The sequence below is a fragment of the Lissotriton helveticus genome, chromosome 1_1 (assembly GCF_964261635.1).
Source record: "Lissotriton helveticus chromosome 1_1, aLisHel1.1, whole genome shotgun sequence".
Taxonomy (NCBI): Eukaryota; Metazoa; Chordata; class Amphibia; order Caudata; family Salamandridae; genus Lissotriton; species Lissotriton helveticus.
In genome coordinates, this window is record NC_136057.1 from 1,273,248,272 (window position 1) to 1,273,270,131 (window position 21,860).

At 48.2% G+C, this 21,860-nt stretch overlaps 1 protein-coding gene across 1 annotated transcript in view; it reads left to right on the forward strand.

The window, feature by feature from the left end:
• The first annotated feature begins 500 nt into the window (after nucleotides 1–500).
• Nucleotides 501–21,860, forward strand: part of LOC144772608 (galectin-1-like) — an 81,620-nt gene continuing 60,260 nt past the window's right edge. The window contains exon 1 of the mRNA XM_078657049.1: nucleotides 501–598. Coding sequence (XP_078513175.1) covers nucleotides 590–598 — 9 coding nt within the window. The 5' untranslated portion in view covers nucleotides 501–589. The remainder of the gene's footprint in view (nucleotides 599–21,860) is intronic.

A 21,860-nucleotide genomic window follows, 5' to 3' on the forward strand; every position in this document is an offset into this window, starting at 1 on the left:
GGCCAGGATCTTTGATTAAATTACTGAGGGAAAAGAGATGGAGCAGTGCCCAGGATGCTGAGTTCAGCTCCACTTTGAGCAAGCTGTCCCAGGGGATCAGGACCAAATAGGAAACAAGCCCCTGGCACGAGCCTGTATTGCCCACCCCCTTGCCAACCAATACAAATGAAGCACCGTATTTCTATCAAAGAGCATTGCTGCAGCTGTTTTTTTAAATTAAGAGAACGCTGTTAGTCAACCCTGTATGGCTCTGCACGTTCCCCTTTCACACCCACACTGCCTCTTTGATTTATTTATCTTTCCACTTAATTCTCTCATAGATGCTCATAGGTTGATAAGCTTCTTAGGAAGAAACCTTGACCCTTGCTGCCCCTCCTTCCCGACTTCACACTGGGTTCTCTGCGGATCACTCTTTTGTCATTTTCCTCAGAATCGGAGGTCACGCCTTCTATATGAGTCACTTACCAGCTATATAAGGCGGAACCCTCCTGAGCAACACCAGCCTGAGCAGCAGAGATCGAAGATCCAGCCTGAGCAGCAGAGATCGAAGATCAAAGATTCAGCCTGAGCAGCAGAGCAAGGAGGAGCAATGGCACAGGTGAGTGGGAGCGGGACAGTGGATGAGATGTGTGAGAGTCAGACAATGGAAAAAGTGAGTGTGAGTGGGACAGTGGAGGAGGTGAGAGGTAAGTGGGACAGTGGAAGAGGTGAGTGGGATTGGGTCCATGAAAGAAATGAGTAAGGGTGGGCACTGGAAGAGATGTGTGAGTCTCACAATGGAAGAAGTGAGTGTAAGTGGGACAGTGGAAGAGGTGAGTGGGACAATGACAGAGGCGAGTATGAATGGGTCAATAAAAGAAGTGAGTGTGAGTTGGACAGTGGAAGAGGTGAGTGGGACAATGACAGAGGCGAGTATGAATGGGTCAATGAAAGAAGTGAGTGTGAGTTGGACAGTGGAAGAGGTGAGTGGGACAATGACAGAGGTGAGTAGGAACGGGTCAATGAAAGAAGTGACTTTGAGTGGAACAGTGGAAGAGGTGAGTGGGAGTGGGTCAATAAAATAAATGAGTAAGGGTGAGGCAGTGGAAGAGGAGACTGTGAGTGGGACACTGAAAGAGATGTGTGATTCTCAAAAATGGAAGAAGTGAGTGTGAGTGGGATAGTGGAAGAAGTGAGTGGGACAATGACGCAGGTGAGCACAAATGGGTCAATCAAAGAAGTGACTTTGAGTGGAACAGTGGAAGAGGGGAGTGTGAGTGGGTCAATGAAATAAATGAGTAAGGGTGGGGCAGTGGAAGAGGGTAGTGTGAGTGGGACACTGGAAGAGATTTGTGAGTCTCACAATGGAAGAAGTGAGTGTGAGTGGGATAGTGAAAAAGGTGAGTGGGACAATGACAGAGGTGAGTAGGAATGGGTCAATGAAAGAAGTGGGTGTGAGTTGGACAGTGGAAGAGGGGAGTGGGACAGTACAAGAGGTGAGTGGAGCAGTGGAAGAGATGATGGGGCAGTGGTAGAGATGAGTGGGACAGTGGAAAAGGTGAGTGGGTCATTGACAGAGGTGAGTATGAATGGGTCAATGAAAGAAGTGAGTGTGAGTTGGACAGTGGAAGAGGTGTGTGGGACAATGACAGAGGCGGATGTACGTTTTTACAACGCATGCTTTTACTACGGATGCCTTTACAACGCAGTTTTTTCAACGCAGGTCGTTACAACGACTTGTGTTGGGGGGTGCTGGATAGTGAATAGTTTAATTTACTATTCCAACTCCAGTCCCCGTGGATAGTAGGGAAGGTGTTGGATAGTAAATTAAACTATTACCTATCCCAGAGTGCCCCCCAGCGCAATTCGTTGTAATGACTTGCGTTGAAAAACCTGCGTTGTAAAGGCACTGAGTGGTAAAAGTTGCATCGTAAAGGATGTTTCCCACAGAGGCGAGTATGAATGGGTCAATGAAAGAAGTGATTGTGAGTGGGACAGTTGAAGAGGTGAGTGAGACAATGACAGAGGTGAGTAGGAACGGGTCAATGAAAGAAGTGAGTGTGAGTGGGACACTGGAAGAGGTGAGTGGGACAATGACAGAGGCGAGTATGAATGGGTCAATGAAAGAAGTGATTGTGAGTGGGACAGTTGAAGAGGTGAGTGAGACAATGACAGAGGTGAGTAGGAACGGGTCAATGAAAGAAGTGAGTGTGAGTGGGACACTGGAAGAGATGTGTGAGTCTCACAAAGGAAGAGGTGAGGCGTGAGTGCAATAGTGGAAGAGGTGAGTGGGAGTGGGTCAATAGAAGAAATGAGTAAGGGTGAGGCAGTGGAAGAGGAGACTGTGAGTGGGACACTGAAAGAGATGTGTGAGTGATTCTCAAAAATGGAAGAAGTGAGTGTGAGTGGGATAGTGGAAGAGGTGAAGGGACAATGACGCAGGTGAGTACAAATGGGTCAATTAAAGAAGTGAGTGTGAGTGGGACAGTGGAAGAGGGGAGTGTGAATGGGTCAATGAAATAAATGAGTAAGGGTGGGGCAGTGGAAGAGGGTAGTGTGAGTGGGACACTGGAAGAGATTTGTGAGTCTCACAATGGAAGAAGTGAGTGTGAGTGGGATAGTGAAAAAGGTGAGTGGGACAATGACAGAGGTGAGTACAAATGGGTCGAGGCAAGAAGTGAGTGGGAGTGGGACAGTGGAAGAGGTGAGTGGGACAATGAAATAGGTGAGTAGGAATGGGTCAATGAAAGAAGTGAGTGTGAGTGGGACAGTGGAAGAGGTGAGTGGGACAGTGCAAGAGGTGAGTGGGTCGTTGAAATAAATGAGTGAGAGTGGGACAGTGGGAGAGGGGAGCGGCACAGCAAGTGTTAGGCTTTACTCAGAGTTTTGAAGTTGTAGAAACAGGTAGAAGTCAGCCTGGCAATTTGAGAAATAAATAAAATGTTCTCAAACATGACTCCTAGATACGAGACCTGATAAACTAGAAGTGGAGAACCACCGACACCCCCCCCCCCCCCACCCACTCCCTCCCACCGTCGCAGGACACGATTGGAGATTGGACCAGCCTTAGCCCTTGTTGCCAAAGATGATCAGTACAGTCCTCTGTGTGCATAACAGGAGTTAGCCTAGAGAGCGAGATGCATATAAAATTACGTACAAAGACGGAAGTAAAACATGGGTGGGTGAGAAGGAACGAAGGAGAAGGGAAGTGGAAGAGGAGGGTGTGAGGAAGGACAACGGAAGCGCTGGGAACGGATATAGAGATGAGTTAGAGGTGGTGAGGAAAGGGTCAATGACAGAAGCGAGAGGGGGTTATGGGCATGACGATGGAGGTGAGGGCCAAAGATGCACATGCCGAGATGAGTTGGGATGTTAGAAGGGACCATAGAAGACAGGAAACTAAGGCAGGGCACAAGTCGGGGTACTGTACACGGGGGTGGGCAGCATCCACCCACTGTTTTCACAGGGTGGGCCCCTTCCTCCCTGCCAAACTGGACCATAGTGAAACAGGCTGAACTTGTCCCTGTGTAATTTTCCGGGGCGCACTCAGCAGCTCCTACATGTTGTCTGCTTTCCTTTCAGAGCAGCAACGTGCAGGCGGCGAGGCTTTTGCATTTTATATTCTAGCTGGGTGACTGGCTGCAAACAAAGGGCGGCGTTAATGGGCCATCAGCCCTCCTTTAGTTCCAGAAGGACCCTGGCTAGGAGCTATCTGAGCCCCACACATAGATGCCAATGCAATGGCCGGAAACAAAGGGGCACAGCTTGTTATCATTTTTTTTTCTTCATTTCATTAGTCTTCATTTCGAATATTTCATCATAAAAGACACAAACATCAAGATAAAATCATCATAAAGAACACATCAAGTTTAAAAAGCGATAAGTTAAGACTATGAATTTGCACTTAAGACAATGTATACAAAAAAGGGTGCTACAGCAAATATGTTACATCATGTAATAATATAGGAGGAACTAGCAGCATTTGAAAGGATATACACATCCAAGGCTGCACTTCAGCCAGCCCATGTCTTATTTTTTGGCCCTAATAATCCACATCCATCCAAGAAATGTTGCCACTGCAATAACCAGCGATTCCATTGTATTGGTCCTTAGGATCCTCAATGCCTCTAGCCCTACCCGGGTACCAATATTTCGACATATAGGTTTAAGCCATTTGTTCCGGGGGGCTGTGTAGGCAGGACATACAAAAAATAGATGAGCGATTGATTCCTTTTGGCCAGTACACCAGTGGCAAAAATCATCCTCCTGGTCATTCCAGTTTTTAGTAAAGACTTTAATTGGGAGGGAACCAACCCTAAACTGATGGTATAGCTTCCTATCGCTAGGCCTGGTGATGATGTCCCAATAGCCTTCTAGTAGGGGATCGAGTATGTGTTCAAAGAACATCCCGGACAAGGAAGTGGCATAAGACTGTGCAATGTATTCTTGTCGAACTGATAGCCAGTATAACTCTTTGAAGGCTTTTTTTTGGAGGAAATAGGTTGTTAACGAGATCCATCCACAAATTGCACAGCCCCATATTCTCTAGGTGCATTCTTACTTTTTTGAGCCATTGGATCTTACCCGAACCTACAATAGATCTAACATCTAATATTGCCTTTGCGAATGGTGCCAACTCTGGGGTTGTCCAGATCCTCCTCCATAAAGCCACCGGTTTAAAACGTGCCTCATCCTCAATTGAGTGGCATCCTAAATCCATTAAAAGTGGCTTCAGAGGGATAGAACGAGGGAGACCTGTTAAATTTCTCAAAAATGTATTCTGAACCTTAACTAGCGGAGAAAGGTCCGCGAAGCCCCAGAGCTCCTTATCCTGGAATTATAGCTCTTTAATGCAGGACCTATTCTTTTTGTCAGCGCCGATCTCTATTCTTTTACTAAACACCCTGTTAACTGAGCAAACTTAAGTGACAAAGAGTCAATCTGCGGCTTCCAGTTTAGTTTGCTTTCCAAGACTAGCCCCAGGTAGGTCATGACATTAGTCTGGTTTAACTGTGTTTTGTTCATTGTGACATGACCAACCACTGGCTTATGTTTAGAAAGAATCATGAATTTGGTTTTTGCTACATTAACCTGTAAATCGTTGTCATGACAAAACTCCTCAAATTTATCCAAAGCCGCTTGCAGCCCCATTTGGGTCTTAGATAATAATAGGGTGTCATCCGCAAACATGAGCAGCGGAATCTTAGTGCCGTCCAGGGAGGGGGCATCTGTTGGGAAGGCAGAAATATACTGCACAACCCTGTTGATGAACAACAAAAACAGGGTTGGCGCTAGCACACACCCTTGTCTGACACCCCGGGACACTGCAAATCTGTTGGTAACCTGCCCCTGATTTCCCCAGCGTACTTGTGCAAAGTTCGCTACGTGTAGCTTAATCACTATATGCAAAAGCTCCTGGGGTATCCCCATATTTCTTAAAGCCCTCCACAGCTTAGCCCTAGGTACTAAGTCGAACGCTGACTTAAGGTCAACGAATGCTGCGTAAATAGTTCCACCGCCCAAACTTACTACTCTCTAGTAAATCAATAGAAACCTAAGGACCTGCTCAATGGTACTTGTGCATGATCTAAAGCCTGCCTGTAAGGGAGACAATACGTCCTCAAGCTCTATCCAGCTCTGGATTCTTACTAAAACCATCCTAGCGACTATTTTCTGTATGAAGTCGATCAAACTGATTGGTCGATAATTCCCCGGGATGGAGCGATCCCCCTTCTTGTATATTGGCAGGATCTCTGCTCCTCGCCATGAATCCGGAATGCTTGCCCTCTTTGCAATAGCATTTCCAAGAAAAGCAATAGAGGGCACCCAATTAGTTGGATCAGACTTAAAGAGATCTGCTGGGATACAATACAATCCCGGGGCTTTTCCGCCAGGAACCTTTTTTAGGGCATCCTCTACTTCCTTACTATCGAACATTAGGGCTTGGGAGAAGGGCAAGGGTCGTATTTCGTAAGGAGAGCAATCAGTTTCCAAATGTAACCCTGAAAACTGGGTCTCGAAATGCTCAACCCAGTCCTCTGGAGAGACATGGTTAACACAGGGGCGTAACAAACGCCCCCGCAGGCCCCGCGGTGCGGGGGGGCCCCACTCCCTTCAGTAAATGAAGGGGGCCCGGGGCCCCCCTCAGCTCTTCAGTGAGCTGGGAGAGAGGCTTGCGCTGAAGCAAGCCTCTCTCCGTCTCCTCTGAAGCAGGTGCTGCAGCCTGCCCAGAGCCCCTCGCCCCCTCCCGCTGACTGAAGAGAAACACTGTAACAAGTTGCAATGTTTCTCTTCAGTCAGAGGGGGCGAGACAGGAAAGAGGATGGGGTGGGGCCCCAGAGAGCAGGAGGCAGCATAGAGCACTGCTGGGACCCTGACAAGGTTTGAGTGGAGTCGACAATTCTGTGGAGTTGACAATTAGGACGGAGAACAAGTCATGAGGTCAGGTCTACCTAGTTGTGAGAGGGGAAATGGAGATGGTGTTCTTCCAGCAGGTTTTGAAGGCACATACCACACTCATGACAAGAGTATGGATGCAAATATGCATGTTATTCATGAACTGGTTGCCATTTCCTAAACAAAAATGGGCAGACGGGTAACACCCTGTCCCACACACACTTGCAAGACTATGTTTTGAATTAATGGTTTCAAGATCCTATCTTCTCAATGTTGTTAAATATTGTAGTGCAATTTGACAACTTTTGTTGTTGTGTAATTACAGGGCATTGAATATGTTTTCACCAAGTTACATTTGCAAGATTCTATCTTATCAATGTTGTCAAATATTGTAGTACTATTTCACAACTTTGGTTGTCATGTAACACCGCACCTTTAGCTGGAGCTCTCCACTGTGAAGTATTTTAAACAATAGCTTGATTCCTAAAGGAAATCTTTGGGTTGGATATTTTCGAGCTTTCTGATGAGGGTGGTATGGAAAGGTTGTATTCTTTAGTGAATTTGCCTCCAGAACATCAGTATATTGTTTCTCTGAATATAAACTGTGACAAAGGTGGAGAATGTCTTGAGTCGGTACCCCTTTGGGAGTGGAGGCCCTCAGAGTCAGCATTCTCAAGGACAAAGCTCATATGAGAAGGGATGAGGCAGCAAAATGGTGCCCTCAGGTAAGCACTCTTGTTAGAAGGCACCATGCGGGCGTCCGCAGGGGAGGTGGTAAGGGGGGGCCGAGAAGGGTACAAGGCAGAGGGGAGAAGGGTACAAGGTAGATAGGAGAAGGGTGCAAGGTAGTGAGGAGAAGGGTACAAGGTAGAGAGGAGATGGGTGCAAGGCAGAGAGGAGATGGATGCAAGGCAGAGAGGAGATGGGTGCAAGGCGGAGAAGAGAAGGGGGCAAGTTAGAGAGGAGAAGGGTGCAAGGCAGAGGGGAGAAGGGTGCAAGGCAGAGGGGAGAATGGTGCAAGGCGGAGGAGAGAAGGGTGCAAGGTAGAGAGGAGAAGGGTGCAAGGCAAAGGGGAGAAGGGTGCAAGGCAGAGGGGAGAAGAGTGCTAGGGGGAGGGGAGAAGGGTGCATGGCAGAGGGGAGAAGGGTGCAAGGCAGAGGGGAGAAGGGTGCAAGGCAGAGGGGAGAATGGTGCAAGGTAGAAAAGGTGCAAGGCGGATGGGGAGAAGGGTGCAAGGGGGAGAGGGAGAAGGGTGCAAGGGGGAGGGCGAGAAGGGTGCAAGGCAGAGGGGAGAAGGGTGCAAGGTGGATGGTGATGAAGTTAAAAATGTGCCCCCCCGGAAATATTTTTGCGGACGCCCATGGCAATGCACTCTACTTTGTGAGAGAGAGTGGGAGAGAGTGGAGAGAGACAGTGGAGAGAGAGAGAGAGAGAGAGAGAGAGAGAGAGAGAGAGAGAGAGTAGAGAGAGACAGTGGAGAGAGAGACAGTGGAGAGAGAGTGTAGAGAGAGAGTGGAGAGAGAGTGGAGAGAGAGAGAGTGGAGAGAGAGAGAGTAGAGAGAGAGTGGAGAGAGAGACAGTGGACAGAGAGTGGCGAGAGTAGAGAGAGAGTGGAGGGGGAGCGTGGAGAGAGAGTGGAGAGAGAGTAGAGAGAGACAGTGGACAGAGAGAGAGGAGAGAGAGAGTGGAGAGCGAGTGAGAGAGTGAAGAGAGAGTAGAGAGAGTGAAGAGAGAGTGGAGAGAGAGTGGAGAGAGACAGTGGAGAGAGACAGTGGAGAGAGACAGTGGAGAGAGACAGTGGAGAGAGAAAGTGGAGAGAGAGAGTGGAGAGACAGTGGAGAGAGTGAGCGAGAGAGAGTGGAGAGAGAGAGAGAGAGACAGTGGAGAGAGACAGTGGAGAGAGAGTGGAGAGAGAGAGTGGAGAGATAGTGGAGAGAGAGAGTGGAGAGAGAGTGGAGAGAGAGAGTGGAGATAGAGTGGAGAGAGAGAGTGGAGAGATTGGAGAGAGAGAGTAGAGAGAAGAGAGAGAGAGTAGAGAGATTAGAGAGAGAGAGGAGAGAGAGAGAGTATAGAGATAGAGTGGAGAGAGAGAGAGTAGAGAGAGAGTGGAGAGAGAGTGGAGAGAGAGACAGTGGACAGAGAGTAAACAGAGTAGAGAGTGAGTGGAGGGAGAGAGTGGAGAGAGAGTAGAGAGAGAGTGGAGAGAGAGGAGGGAGAGCGGAGAGAGAGTGAGAGAGTGAAGAAAGAGTGGGGAGAGAGTGGGGAGAGAGTAGAGAGAGACAGTGGAGAGAGAGAGAGAGGAGAGAGAGTGGAGAGTGAAGAGAGAGTGAAGAGAGGGTTGAGAGACAGTGGAGAGACAGTGGAGAGCGAGTGGAGAGACAGTGGAGAGACATTGGAGAGAGACAGTGGAGAGAGACAGTGGAGGGAGCGAGAGTGGAAAGAAAGAGTGGAGAGAGAGTGGAGAGAGAGAATGGGGATAGACAGTGGAGAGAGAGAGTGGATAGAGAGTAGTGAGAGAGTGGAGATAGACAGTGGAGAGAGAGTGGAGAGAGAGTGGAGAGGGAGAGAGAGATTGGAGAGAGAGAGAGAGTAGAGAGAAGAGAGAGAGTATAGAGAGAGAGTAGAGAGAGAGAGTAGAGAGAGACAGTTGAGAGAGAGAGAGGGAGAGGAGAGAGAGTGGAGAGAGAGTGAGAGAGTGGAGAGACAGTGGAGAGACAGTGGAGAGAGACAGTGGAGAGAGACAGTTGAGAGAGAGTGGAGAGAGAGTGGAGATAGACAGTGGAGAGAGCGGGAGAGTGGAGAGAGAGAGTGAATAGAGAGAGAGCGGAGAGAGAGAGTGGTGAGCATGGAGAGAGAGTGGAGAGATTGGAGAGAGAGAGTAGAGAGAAGAGAGAGAGAGTAGAGAGAGAGAGAGAGAGTGGAGAGAGAGAGTGGAGAGAGATAGAGTGGAGAGAGATAGAGTGGAGACTGGAGAGAGAGAGTGGAGAGAGAGAGTGGAGAGAGAGAGAGTGGAAAGAGAGAGAGAGTGGAGAGAGAGTGGAGAGAGAGTGGACAGAGAGTGGACAGAGAGACAGTGGACAGAGAGAGTGGAGGGAGAGAGCGGAGAGAGAGTGGAGGGAGAGAGTGGAGAGAGTGGAGGGAGAGTGGAGAGGGACAGTGGAGAGAGAGAGAGAGGAGAGAGAGGAGAGAGAGGAGAGAGAGTGGAGAGACAGTGGAGAGACAGTGGAGAGAGAGAGAGTGGAGAGAGAGAGTGGAGAGAGAGTGGAGAGATAGTGGAGAGAATGTGGAGAGAGAGTGGAGAGAGAGAGAGTGGAGAGAGAGAGTGGAGGGAGAGAGAGTGGAGATAGAGAGAGAGAGTGGAGAGAGAGAGACAGAGGAGATAGACAGTGGAGAGAGAGAGTGGAGAGAGAGAGACACACAGTGGAGAAACACAGTGGAAAGAGACAGTGGTGAGAGACAATGGAGAGAGACAGTGGAGAGAGACAGTGGAGAGAGACAGTGGAGAGACAGTGGAGAGAGAGTGAGTGGAGAGAGAGAGAGTGGAGAGAGAGAGAGTGGAGAGAGAGTGTGAAGAGAGAGAGAGTGGAGAGAGAGAGTGGAGAGTGGAGAAAGAGGAGAGTGGAGAGAGAGGAGAGAGACAGTGGAGAGAGAGTGGAGAGGGAGAGTAGAGATTGGAAAGAGAGAGTAGAGAGAAGAGAGAGAGAGAGTAGAGAGAGTAGAGAGAGAGAGTAGAGAGAGAGAGTAGAGAGAGAGTAGAGAGAGAGAGTAGAGAGAGAGAAAGTAGAGAGAGAGTAGAGAGAGACTAGAGAGAGACAGTGGAGAGAGAGAGAGTGGAGAGAGAGTGAGAGAGTGGAGAGAGATTGGAGAGACAGTGGAGAGACAGTGGAGAGAGACAGTGGAGAGAGACAGTGGAGAGAGAGAGAGTGTGGAGAGAGAGTGGAGAGAGAGTGGAGATAGACAGTGGGGAGAGAGAGTGGAGGGAGAGTGGAGAGAGAGAGTGGAGAGAGAGAGTGGATAGAGAGAGAGTGGAGAGAGAGAGTGGTGAGATCGAGAGACAGTGGAGAGAGAGAGTGGAGAGAGAGAGTGGAGAGAGAGAGTGGCGAGCGTGGAGAGAGAGTGGAGAGAGAGATTGGAGAGAGAGAGTAGAGAGAAGAGAGAGAGAGTAGAGAGAGTAGAGAGAGAAAGAGAGAGTAGAGAGAGAGAGTGGAGAGAGATAGAGTGGAGAGGGTGGAGAGTGGAGAGAGAGAGAGTGGAGAGAGAGTGGAGAGAGAGAGAGTGTGGAGAGAGAGAGAGTGGAGAGAGAGTGGAGAGAGAGACAGTGGACAGAGAATGGAGAGAGAGTGGAGGGAGAGAGTGGAGAGAGAGTGGAGGGAGAGAGTGGAGGGAGAGTGGAGAGAGACAGTGGAGAGAGAGAGAGAGAGGAGAGAGAGAGTGGATAGAGAGTGGAGAGACAGTGGAGAGAGACAGTGGAGAGAGACTGGAGAGAGAGTGTGGAGAGAGAGTGTGGAGAGAGAGAGAGTGGAGAGAGAGAGAGTGGAGGGAGAGAGAGCGGAGATAGAGTGAGAGAGTATAAACAGTGAAGAGAGAGAGAGAGAGTGAAGAGAGAGAGAGACACACAGTGGAGAAACACAGTGGAGAGAGACAGTGGAGAGAGACAATGAAGAGAGACAGTGGAGAGAGACAGTGGAGAGAGACAGTGGAGAGAGTGAGTGGAGAGTGAGTGGAGAGAGAGAGAGTGGAGAGAGAGAGAGAGTTCCAGAGAGAGAGAGTGGAGAGTGGAGAAAGAGGAGAGTGGAGAGAGAGGAGAGAGAGGAGAGAGAGGAGAGAGATGAGGGAGAGAGAGAGTGGAGAGAGAGTGGAGGGAGACAGTGGAGAGAGAGTGGAGAGAGAGGGAGGGTGAGAGAGTGGAGAGAGAATAGAGAGAGAGAAAGTGGAGAGAGAGACAGTGGAGAGAGAGACAGTAGAGAGAGAGACAGTGGAGTTAGAGTTGACAGAGTTGAGAGAGAGAGTGGAGAGAGAGTAGAGACTGACTGACTCAGAGACTGAATACTGACTGGCTGAGAGGCTGACATAGAGAGAGAGAGAGACTGACTGGCTGAGAGACTGACAGAGAGAGACTGACTGACAGACTGACAGAAAGAGAGAGATAGAGAGACTGACCGAGAGAGCGAGACCGACTGACGGACAGAGAGAGAGAGAGACTGACTGACAGAGAGAGAGAGAGACTGACTGACTGACAGACTGACTGACTGAGAGAGACTGACTGACTGAGAGAGATAGACTGACAGAGAGAGAGAGACTGACTCACTGAGAGAAAGAGAGAGAGACTGTGATGGAATTGGGGTCACAGTGTGAATGGAGCTATGCAATGCCTCTTAAGATTGCTATTGTCTACTAATAAAAATGTATTATCAAAATGTGCTCTTTGTAGTTGCATCTGCATTTGAAATACTGCATTGTCGCATTGTGTAATGTTTTAAAACGGAAACGAGAAGGAGCAGGGGATACACTTTTGTCAAAACTGAACGATGAGTGGGCCCGATGTTGTATATCATAACAGGAGTCTGCATCAGAAAACCCACCTAACATTGGGCAAACTTCCCTGGCCTACTGATGGCAGGGACCCTGTAATGAATGAAACGCCACCTATGATAGCCTGCTAGCAGACTAAGCCCAACTTTTAACTCCACCATCCAGTGTTACTTATAACAGCTGGATTAGTTACAGTGGTGTAACAATAGCCCTGCATCCCCTGCAGTATGGAGGGTAGCTGGCCTGAGAGCTCTAGACTGGCAAGGAGGATGGGAGGGGTGCCCCCTCCATGTAGTTTGCAGGGGGGGGGCCCTCAAGTTTCGTTACGCTACTGGGTTAACAGGTACTTGGGAGTAAAGTGTTTTTCCCCACTTTGTCAAGTTTTTCATCCTGCTAGCATCTAACAATTCTTGCCAATATTGCTCATCCCAATCTTTTTTTGCGCAGTCTAAGACCTTACGATAGTTTAGCCTGGCCTTTCTAATATCTGACATATTTTTTAACCTTTTAGCTAACGCCAAAAGACTATAAGATTCACGGCATGATTTATTGTACCATGATTTGCCAGTGGGTTGGCAAGCGGGCTTTGGAGGTTTGCTCATTTTGGAAAAGTGGGATTTTAATCCCTTGAATAAATCTTCATGAATTGAGATTATTTTCCCATTGGTATCTTCCTCGGTTGGGAGGGAGCGCAAGATGGCCAACGACCTTACTACCTCTCCCCTAATCTTATCCAAGGCCCCTGGGTCATCTAGGATTCTAGCCCAACGAACCCTGCGAAGGTCATTGGTAAGCAGGGTGTCAGAGGTAACTATCTCTGTTGGATTGTTACCTTTGGGGTCTCTCGAGAGATGAAGACTCAGTAAAAGTGGATTGTGATCACTCTCTGGGCGTTCCAGAATCGTCATGTCCCCTAATATTGACCAAAACTCAATATTGATAAGGATGTAGTCTATTCTGCTCTTATGTAGGCCATTATCAAAAGTTGCCCTGCCACTTTTATCGGAGGTGGATCGCCCATTTACTGCCCTGAAACCACGCTCCAAGCAGAAACCCATCCACTGCAGAGCCGATTCAGTCCACTTCTTAATTGGGTTTAGGTCAAGGGGAGGAATATTCCACTGGGCATCCTCCTCCACCAATAGACTTTCCCCTTCATGGTTTAAAGGCTCAAACGTACAGTTTAAGTCCCCAGCGATTATCGTATAGCAATCATGTCTAACAGAATCAAAAAAGATATCCAAGTCTAGAAAGGTTCTAGAACCACGCCCGCCTGGCTGCCCTCTTATGTACACATTTACAATAAGGATATCTTGTTGGTCTGGCCGATTTAGATTTATTACAAGGATATCCGGGCTGTTTACGGCAGTCTCCACTGGTCTATAGTTGATTGATTGCCTAACCCAAATAACCAGGCCCCCGATGGTCTACCCTTTTGTCCTCCGACTGCAGCTTTGTAGAAGTTTAGATACCCTGGGCGGTGGATAGGGTCGACAGCCCGCGTCTCCTGGAAGGCCCAGATATCATGTTCCTCCACCAGATCTGACCACTCATCTACAGATAATTTACTCTTTAGACCCGCGATGTTCCAGGAAGCTAACGTAAGCGTGTGTTTTTCGCTTACCTATCCAGACGGGGGGGGAAACTTGATGGGATGGGAATGGGCTGCCATGTTCGTAGGACCAATATTTGACACCCTACTCATGCAATTGCACCAATACTCAAGGAGCCCTGAATCCATCCTCTTAAACTCGCTAGTAACCAAGCAGGTGCCCCCTGCTATTGCCACAACGGAGTTTGTCCACGCTATGCCTGCTCCCCCTTCCAATCGCCGAACACTTTCCAGATGATCTTTACTTCCAGGATCCCTAGATCTAAAACTTCTGGGTCTTAAAATGTCACCAGATCCCGAGCAAGCCCTACCACTAAAAGTCGAAGGGCCCGTCCGACATCTGCCATGGTTACAAAAGTGGCTTTCTAGCCTTGGTTTGATGAGGGTCTGATTAAGCAGATTTGCATCATCCTTTAAAACATTTCCGGTGGGTGTGCCTATACCATCAAGGACCAATGGAGAGATTAGGGGGATAGGACGGGTTAGTCAATCCACCTCGTCCAATATTCCAAATCTGTTTGATACTGGAATGTTAAAATTAAAATCATTTTCCCAACCCCTATCAATGCACCATGGATCGTAGGGTGGATCCACCACACGCTTGCTCCCCGTGAGGTTGGAATGCTGATGGAAATGGGATAGGGGATGTGGTTCTATACTGGAGACCTTACCCACTCGACCCCAATCGCAGATATACTTTACTGTTCTCCTATCTCTAAAGTTAAGCACTACACAATCTCCTTTGGTGTCTTTCTCACGCTTCCCAACCCAGCCTACTCTTCGTATGTGGATAATCTCACTAGACACTTGTGGAGGTAGAGGCCTGTGTATATTCAGCCAGTGTGTGGTCTTATTCTTAAGTTCTTCATAAGATTATACGATTTCTCTGCCCAGCTCCGGGTCCCCGGCTAGAACTACTACGTAGGGCGTGCATTCAGGGGGGAGATTCAAGATAGTTTTGTTGGATCTCTTTACTGCAAGGTTTGGGCGCAGCATGTTTCGAGCACTAACCGCTGGTTGGGCTGGTATTTGGGGGTCATGTACCCCATGGCTGCTAGGGGCGGATGCTCTTCTATCTGGTACATTAGCTGGCCTTGCTAGTGGGGCATTGTTAACTATCGAATGTGCCCCTCCCCCGACTAACTCATCCGGAGGACCGGGGTTTGGTGTCAAGCAGGTCTGGCATGGAAATGGGGCTGGCCGATTAGTCTGTGTATGAGACTTTACCTTATTAACAGCTGGATATAGGCCCACCCTTGTGTCTAATACACGGAGATGTTCCTCAATACACGTTAATCGAACATTTAATGGGCATAGAGAAGACGAAAGCAATTTCTCCATTTTTACCCAAAAACTATCCATTAGTCCTGGTGACACAATTTCTCCGCTCAAAATTTAACGGGCCCATCTCTTGGTCTAAAGGAATAGTCGTACTAGCAGGAGCTGGGGAGTCATCTATCGCCCCCCTCCCTATTTTGGAACCATTATTGCTCTTGGTGGATTTTACATTTTTCATCCTCTGCGGGCCACCCCCCCTTTTCCTTTTGACAGCCTGGCCTCCTTTAGAAGAGCACTCTGTCTTGTTAGAAACCAAGTGCATTGTGGATCTGGTGGAAACCCGGGATGCTGGTGGATTTTGGACAGGAAGGCTACCCAATCCTTCGGGTGTAGTGGTTTCAACCAGATTACCAGAGGGTAGGCCAAGATTTGTGTCGTAGGGTATTTGGCTGGGATCTGGGGGTGGGAGTTTAGCCGGGGACGGGATGTTAACAAATTTCCCCAACGAGGAGCGTTTATATTGCTCTAAATCAAGTGATACTCGCCGTTCCACTAGTTCTATCTCTTTTTTCCAGAACCGAGGAAGCTCTGATAAAGAAACTGTCAAGTGTCCCTACCACACTACCACCCGCATTAGTACTGCTCCCATTTGCGTCCCTTTTGGCTGCCATAGAGCAACTATTGTGGGTCACACACAATAAAAATGAAATGAAAAGGTGATAATAGTACCCGGCCTTTTACCCCTAAAACAAATCATACAATGTTCAGTTTTTTTGAAACACGAGATAACAGAGGGGGGGCCCAGCCCAGCCACCTACGGCCACTAACGGGCACAAACGCGCGCGTTCCGCGAAGCGGGATGCTTACGCCAAGAAATATGAACAAGTAGGAGGGCGGGAAGAGGCACACAGCTGCGGGGAATCACGGGCTGCTGGTCCTCGCAGTCCCGTCAGTTCACAAACGCCCCAAAGTTCAAAAGCCGAACAAACCACTGCAAGCGGCACCCGTGGAGCGGGGGCCGCGAGTAGTTTATGTAGGTCCAGGGAGGAGGGCGGGAAGAGTCACACAGCTGCGGGAATCACGGGCTGCTGGTCCTCGCAGTCCCGTCAGCTCACAAACGCCCCAAAGTTCAAAAGCCAAACAAACCACTGTAAGCGGCACCCGTGGAGCGGGGGCTGCGAGTATTTTATGTAGGTCCAGGGAGGAGGGCTTGTTATCACTTCATCACTGTACAGGTACTTAAGAGAAACTGATCTGTAGGCAAGCTTTGGACTTTGCTCAATCCCTGCAAATAAGAGATATGCATGCTGTAAGAATGTCAGGTGTATTGGACTGTACTACTACTTTCTTTATTTCCTTTGTTGTGCTACTCATCGCAGTGTAGGGTGTCAAAGCACTTTACATCATTCACACACATTATACATAGCGCAGATATTGGCGACCCTCCCCGACGAACCTGGTTAATAGCGAGTTAGTACAGAAGAAATGAAATAAATCAGACAACACATGATTTGATGGAAAAACAGTTTGCTGCAGGTTTATTTAATTTATTTCATAAGCGAAATATGCCAACGTGGTGGGTTAATTTACGGACGATCCAAGGGCAGGCAGGGGTCAGTAACCTAATTTGCCCACCCGCCTGATGAGCCAAACAGCTCCTTGGGCCAACTAATTCAGCGCTACCATCTTAAACCCATGACTGCCAGTCTCCGATTGTTACTCACACCTTTTTAGGGGTGGACCCGTTCCTCAGGTTTTTTCAACCGCCCGAAGGACTAACAGGGCACCATTGCTTACATCCCAGGGTCCTGCCGTAAAGACTCGTGGGCTTTGGCATTGAGCTCCCTCAGATGATACCCCTATGGGCCAAAATGCCACCGGACCGCCCTGTAAGTCCGCCAATGCCCTGGATGTGGCCACTTTGTTATCACTTCATCACTTCACAGGTAATTAAGAGAAACTGTGATTTGGAGGCAAGCTTTTGACTTTACTCAATCCCTGCATATAAGAGATATGTGTGCGCTGTAAGATTGTCAGATGTATCGGTCTGTATGAGTAATTTTTTAATTTCCTTTGTGGTGCTACTCATCCCAGTGTAGGGTGTCAAAGCACTTTACACGTAGGGTTCGAGGTAACAGTGGGGACAGAGAGAGCATTTTGTGTTTGACTGGGGAACTGAGTGTTGGAGGCATCAGTGTTTTCATAGCTTCATGGAAGGTTTTGTATTTTGTACTCCTTGAGTGGGGAGTATGTCCAATTGGGTCTGGGGGAATGATTATCCCAAGGAAATATGATTGGGGAGAGGCTCTTGACCTGTGCTGGATGAGGTGGATCGCACTTGTTAGAGGTAATTGAGTTGCTGAAACGAGTGAAGGCATGTGTAAGGATGTCTATTTTCTTTGTGAGATAAGAAATAGAGTACAGGGGGGCAGAGAGAGGGCTCCAGTGGTATACAGGGGAGGACTGAGGCTTATCATGTTCTTTCGCGGTAGGTGTTGGGGAAGGTTTGCTGATCCAGGGAGTCATGTACGTGTGGGATGAAGGGGGCAGAAATGGAGATTTAAGGCGGGAAGGTTTCGGAAGTTGATTGTTCCTATTGGATAAGATGGTGAGCCAGGAAGGGTTAATGGCCCGGGGAGATGTCGGTGAGCAAATTATGGGAGGTGTGGAGAGGAAGTTGAAGGACGGTATGTGAACTCTGTTTAAAGGTACCGTGTGTGGGGGGTAGGTGTCTGGAACCTGCTGGAGAGTTTTGTGTGGGGATGATTGAAGCTGGGGAGAAGGAGGATACATTAGGTGGTGTGGTGTTGCAAGGAGTGAGGAGTGGAGGAGAAGACAGAGGTGTGAAGTGTAGATTGTTGGGGCAGATGAAAAAGGAGGAGTAGGGTGAGCGACCAGAAGGGTTGGCGATGGATGAATGTGCATTGAGTGGAGCAGAAATCAGAGGTGTTAAGTGTTGAATGTTGGGAGAAGAAGAACAAGGGGCAATAGGGTTAGAGGGTGAGCAATCCAAAGGGTTGAAATGTGAATTTGCTGTGTTTGGTTTGAGAGCAGGAAAGATATTGCCAACAAGGCTAGGATCTCATTGTTCACTTGGATCATTATTTTCCTATTGAATATGGAAATTGGAAGGTTACCAGGTACTGATTTGGGCGAAAGTCGTGGATTGAACTTGTAAAACACAAAACTAAGTTAGCTTCTGAACGGTGCCTGAGTTGCAAGCAAGATCCTGAAAGCTGCATTGTTTTGTGATGCATGTCTTGGATCAGCTGGTGGACTTAGTGACTTCTTTTTAAACTTTATTTACCAGTTTACTAGCATATTACCGGCTCCAATAAGGGCCATATAGTAATACAATACAGTATCAATCATACGGAGATAGAAAAAATTAAATCACCACCATCTGGAGAATGTTAACAACGAAATGCAGTTGTGATTAATAAAAAGTTTAAACAATAGTTCTTATCCGACCATCTTTCCCACCTGAACAGACCAAACACATATATTACATTGGTATATCCATAACTGCGACAATCTCAGATTTGTTATTACATTTATTCGATGTAACTATACATTGTAAATTGGATTGCCCGATTAACCCACTCCCGTGGGGACAATCCCATGTTCGTGTTGTGATGCGTATTGTGTGTGTGATGCAGCGACACAGATTTTTAGGGGGCCCCAGATATCTTTTGGACGTGATGACCATGGCAAGATGCTAATGTATAGATCGCAGTTTGTGTTGCAATATGCTAAGCTGTTTAACCAGCTCTTTAGTGCCGGAGCAGTTTTTTGTCCCCATATAATTGCGATTTCTCTCTTAGCCAAAAGTATCCCCATGGAAATAAACTTCCGAATTCCCTTTGGGAAGTGACCACATAACCCAATAGTGCGACCTCAGGAGTGAGTACAATGTCCATCTCGACCATTTCCCCCAGTGTTCGAAAGATTTCTGCCCAGTAAGTTTTAGTCTGTACACAAGTCCAAGTAAGGTAAGCAAAGTCCGTGTGCGGAGTCCCGCACTTTAAGCAGCTATGGGGTCCACTCAGGTCTATCTTATGTGTTTGCTCTGGGGTATATAGTCTCAGAAAAAACTTGAAATGAATCAGTTTAAGATGTCTACTGAGGGTGTTCAAGCTCTGTCTCCCATGCCGCCCAGATTATGGTGTTGTCAATAGGGATAGTGTCCGCACATGCCCTATACATTTAGTTAATATGGCGAGTGTAGCAAAAGGCTCGGGTTTCAGGGGGAATCCTGGAAGCAGCAGCCTGAATGCAGAGCGAACCCAATTAAGAATGAATCGGTCCATGAATTTCTCCTCCTCTGAAATAGAGAAAGCCTGCCCCCCAGTAAACAAGTCACCAAGGCTTTTTATGCCATGTTTGAAGAGCGTTTTTTGTACTAGGTTTTCATCAGTGGTTGAGATCCATGGGGGGTTAACAATCAGTAGCCCAGGAGAGTATAACATAGGGGCGCCCAGGAGTCTGATCAGTTTTTTCCAAGCTTAGCTGGTATTTGAAACTGTTTGAATGTCGCAAGGGTAACGCGGGAACCCCCAAGGCAGGACTGTGTTGAGGGTGTCGGGCAGGGCAAGGTCTGCCTCTTGCTTTCGGTACGGGATTCTGGCATCTGGATGGAGCCAGGCGTGTGTGTAGCTGCCTTTTGCGACTAGGTAATATAGCGGTAGGTTTGAAACCCAGAATTCACCTCTGCCGTAAAGTAATGTCAGGACCTCCCAACGGACCCTAAGCCTCTTGCCTCCCCAGGTAAGTCTAATGAGATGAGTGCACAGTGTCAGAAAAGAAGTACAAAAATTTGGTAAGGACGATCATTTTAATCAAAGCATCTCGGCCAGCAAATCGAGAGAGGGAGCTTAAGCCATTTTCCACCTGCGATTGAAGTTTGTGTACAGCCTGGCCATAGTTTAGTCGGAGTATTTGGGCAGTGTCTAAGTGGAAATGTAGTCCCAGATATTTAGTCGAATCCTCACACCACTCTAGGGGGAACTCTGAGTTCCATTTTTTAGTGCCAGTGATGAGGGGCAACAACACTGATTTGTGCCAATTGATCACCCAAGCCCGAAAAGCGACCAAATTGGATTATTTCCCTAAACAGTGGTTCAAGGTTTTCCTGAGGCTCCCTGTCATACAGAATGACATTGTCAGCTTATAAAGACACTAACAGGGGTCCCGTGCAGAACTGGAGCCCTCTCTGCAGATGCCGCTCCTGGAAATGTCTGACAAGAGTGTCCATAGCTAGTTTAACCCCTTCCATGCTCATGACGAGCTGAGCTCGTCATGAGTTGCGCCGCTCGCATGCTCATGACGAGCTCAGCTCGTCATGTAACGCGGCTTTTGGAAAAAAGCTGCACAGCGCAAAAATGACCGCAGCACGCATGCGGATAAATATTAGTGGCAATAAGGGGCAGCCCAGTCTAGTGCCCCGGGAAAGAGCGAAGGAGCGAGACAGAGTGCTGTTTAGGCGTATCCTAGCGGTCGGGCCATGGTGCAGGAGTGCGGTGACATCGAAGAATCCCTTGGGAATTCCCATTGTGCGCATAACAGATAGCAAGAAAGGCCACTCAAGGGAATCAAAGGCCTTCTCTGTGTCCAAGAGAATTGCTGCAGCTGGAGTTTCCGGATTAAATCTGTGTAACACCACAAAAAGGGTTCTTAAATTTAGAGAGGTGGATCTGTGGGGGACGAAACCGGATTGGACGGGGGAAATTAGTTTGTCAGGTAATAAAGAGAGCCGCAGCTCGATCATTTTTGTGAGGATTTTGCAATCCAAGTTTAATAAGGAAAGCGGCCTGTAGGAACCGCAGAGCAATGGGTCCTTCCCTGGTTTGGGTAATAATACTGTCACTGGTTCTCTAAGGGATGGGGGTAACTCCCTCCGTTCTAGTGCCTCGTTATACACCTTGAGCAGTCGGGGAGCCAGAGGTCCTTGTATGATTTGTAAAAGTCTCCAGTGAAGCCATCAAGGCCTGGTGCGGTGGAGCCATTCAGCGCTTCAATCACACTGTTAATCTCGCCTGAAGAGAAAGGTTCTGCTAGAAAGTCTTGCCTACATTTTTCTATATATACTAAGGCTATTTTGGACAGATAAACTTCTTGTTTATGTGTGCTTTTAGATGTGTAAAGCGCAGTTTAGTATGCAAAAAAATCATCACGGATTTGTGGAGACGTCCGAACGTGGCTCTGAGTTCAGTAATGTAAGATTTTCCATAAGGGGGTCTCAGAAGACAAGCCAAGGTGCGTTCCAGCCACTCACCCTCTCCGTAGCGGCAGGCAGTGATGTATTTATTTGTTCAGGAAATGTCTCTCTCTCTCTCTCTCTCAGCTGCCTCTCTAAACTCAGTAAGGATCGATAAGCGATGCTTAATACCCTCTGGTGTCGGGCTACGCAGGATCTCTTGATCTACGGTTTCCAATTGCTGCTCGAGGCGGGCTAAACTGGTCCTAAGATCTTTCAACACTCCAGCATGTTTAACAATGCTACCCCCCACCCCCCCCCCCTGATGTAGGCCTTAAAGGTGTCCCAGAGCACCGCCCAGGTGTCTACTGAGCCTGTGTTTAGTTTGAAGTATTCCTCTATTGCTCCCTGATCTTGGTGTGAAACATATCATCGCTCAGGGCTCGACCCCGGGAACCGCCATTGTTGTTCGTGTCCTTCTGGTCTAGGGAGACTAACCTCCAACATCACTGGGGAGTGATCTGAGTAAGTTCTGGGGACCGTTTTGGTGGTCTTATATCATGTATTTAAACAAGGGGGATTTAGCCAATAATCTAGCATGGTCCACTTGTTATGTTGGGCTGAGTAGTGTGTGTAGATGTCGGTTTGTGCCGGCTCCAGATGTCAGACAGGTTCAAGGAGTCACACATTTCTCCAAGAGCGCGTCGTGAGCATGCCTTAGTGTCCGGGGAGGTCGGAGAGCAGTCTAATGTGGGGTTGAGTAGTAGATTAAAGTCCCCGCCCTTGAAAATGTGGTTGGTTCCCGAACGAAGGACCAGGGAGTGGAGATCCTGGAAGTATACAGTGCAATCTACGTTAGGGGCATAT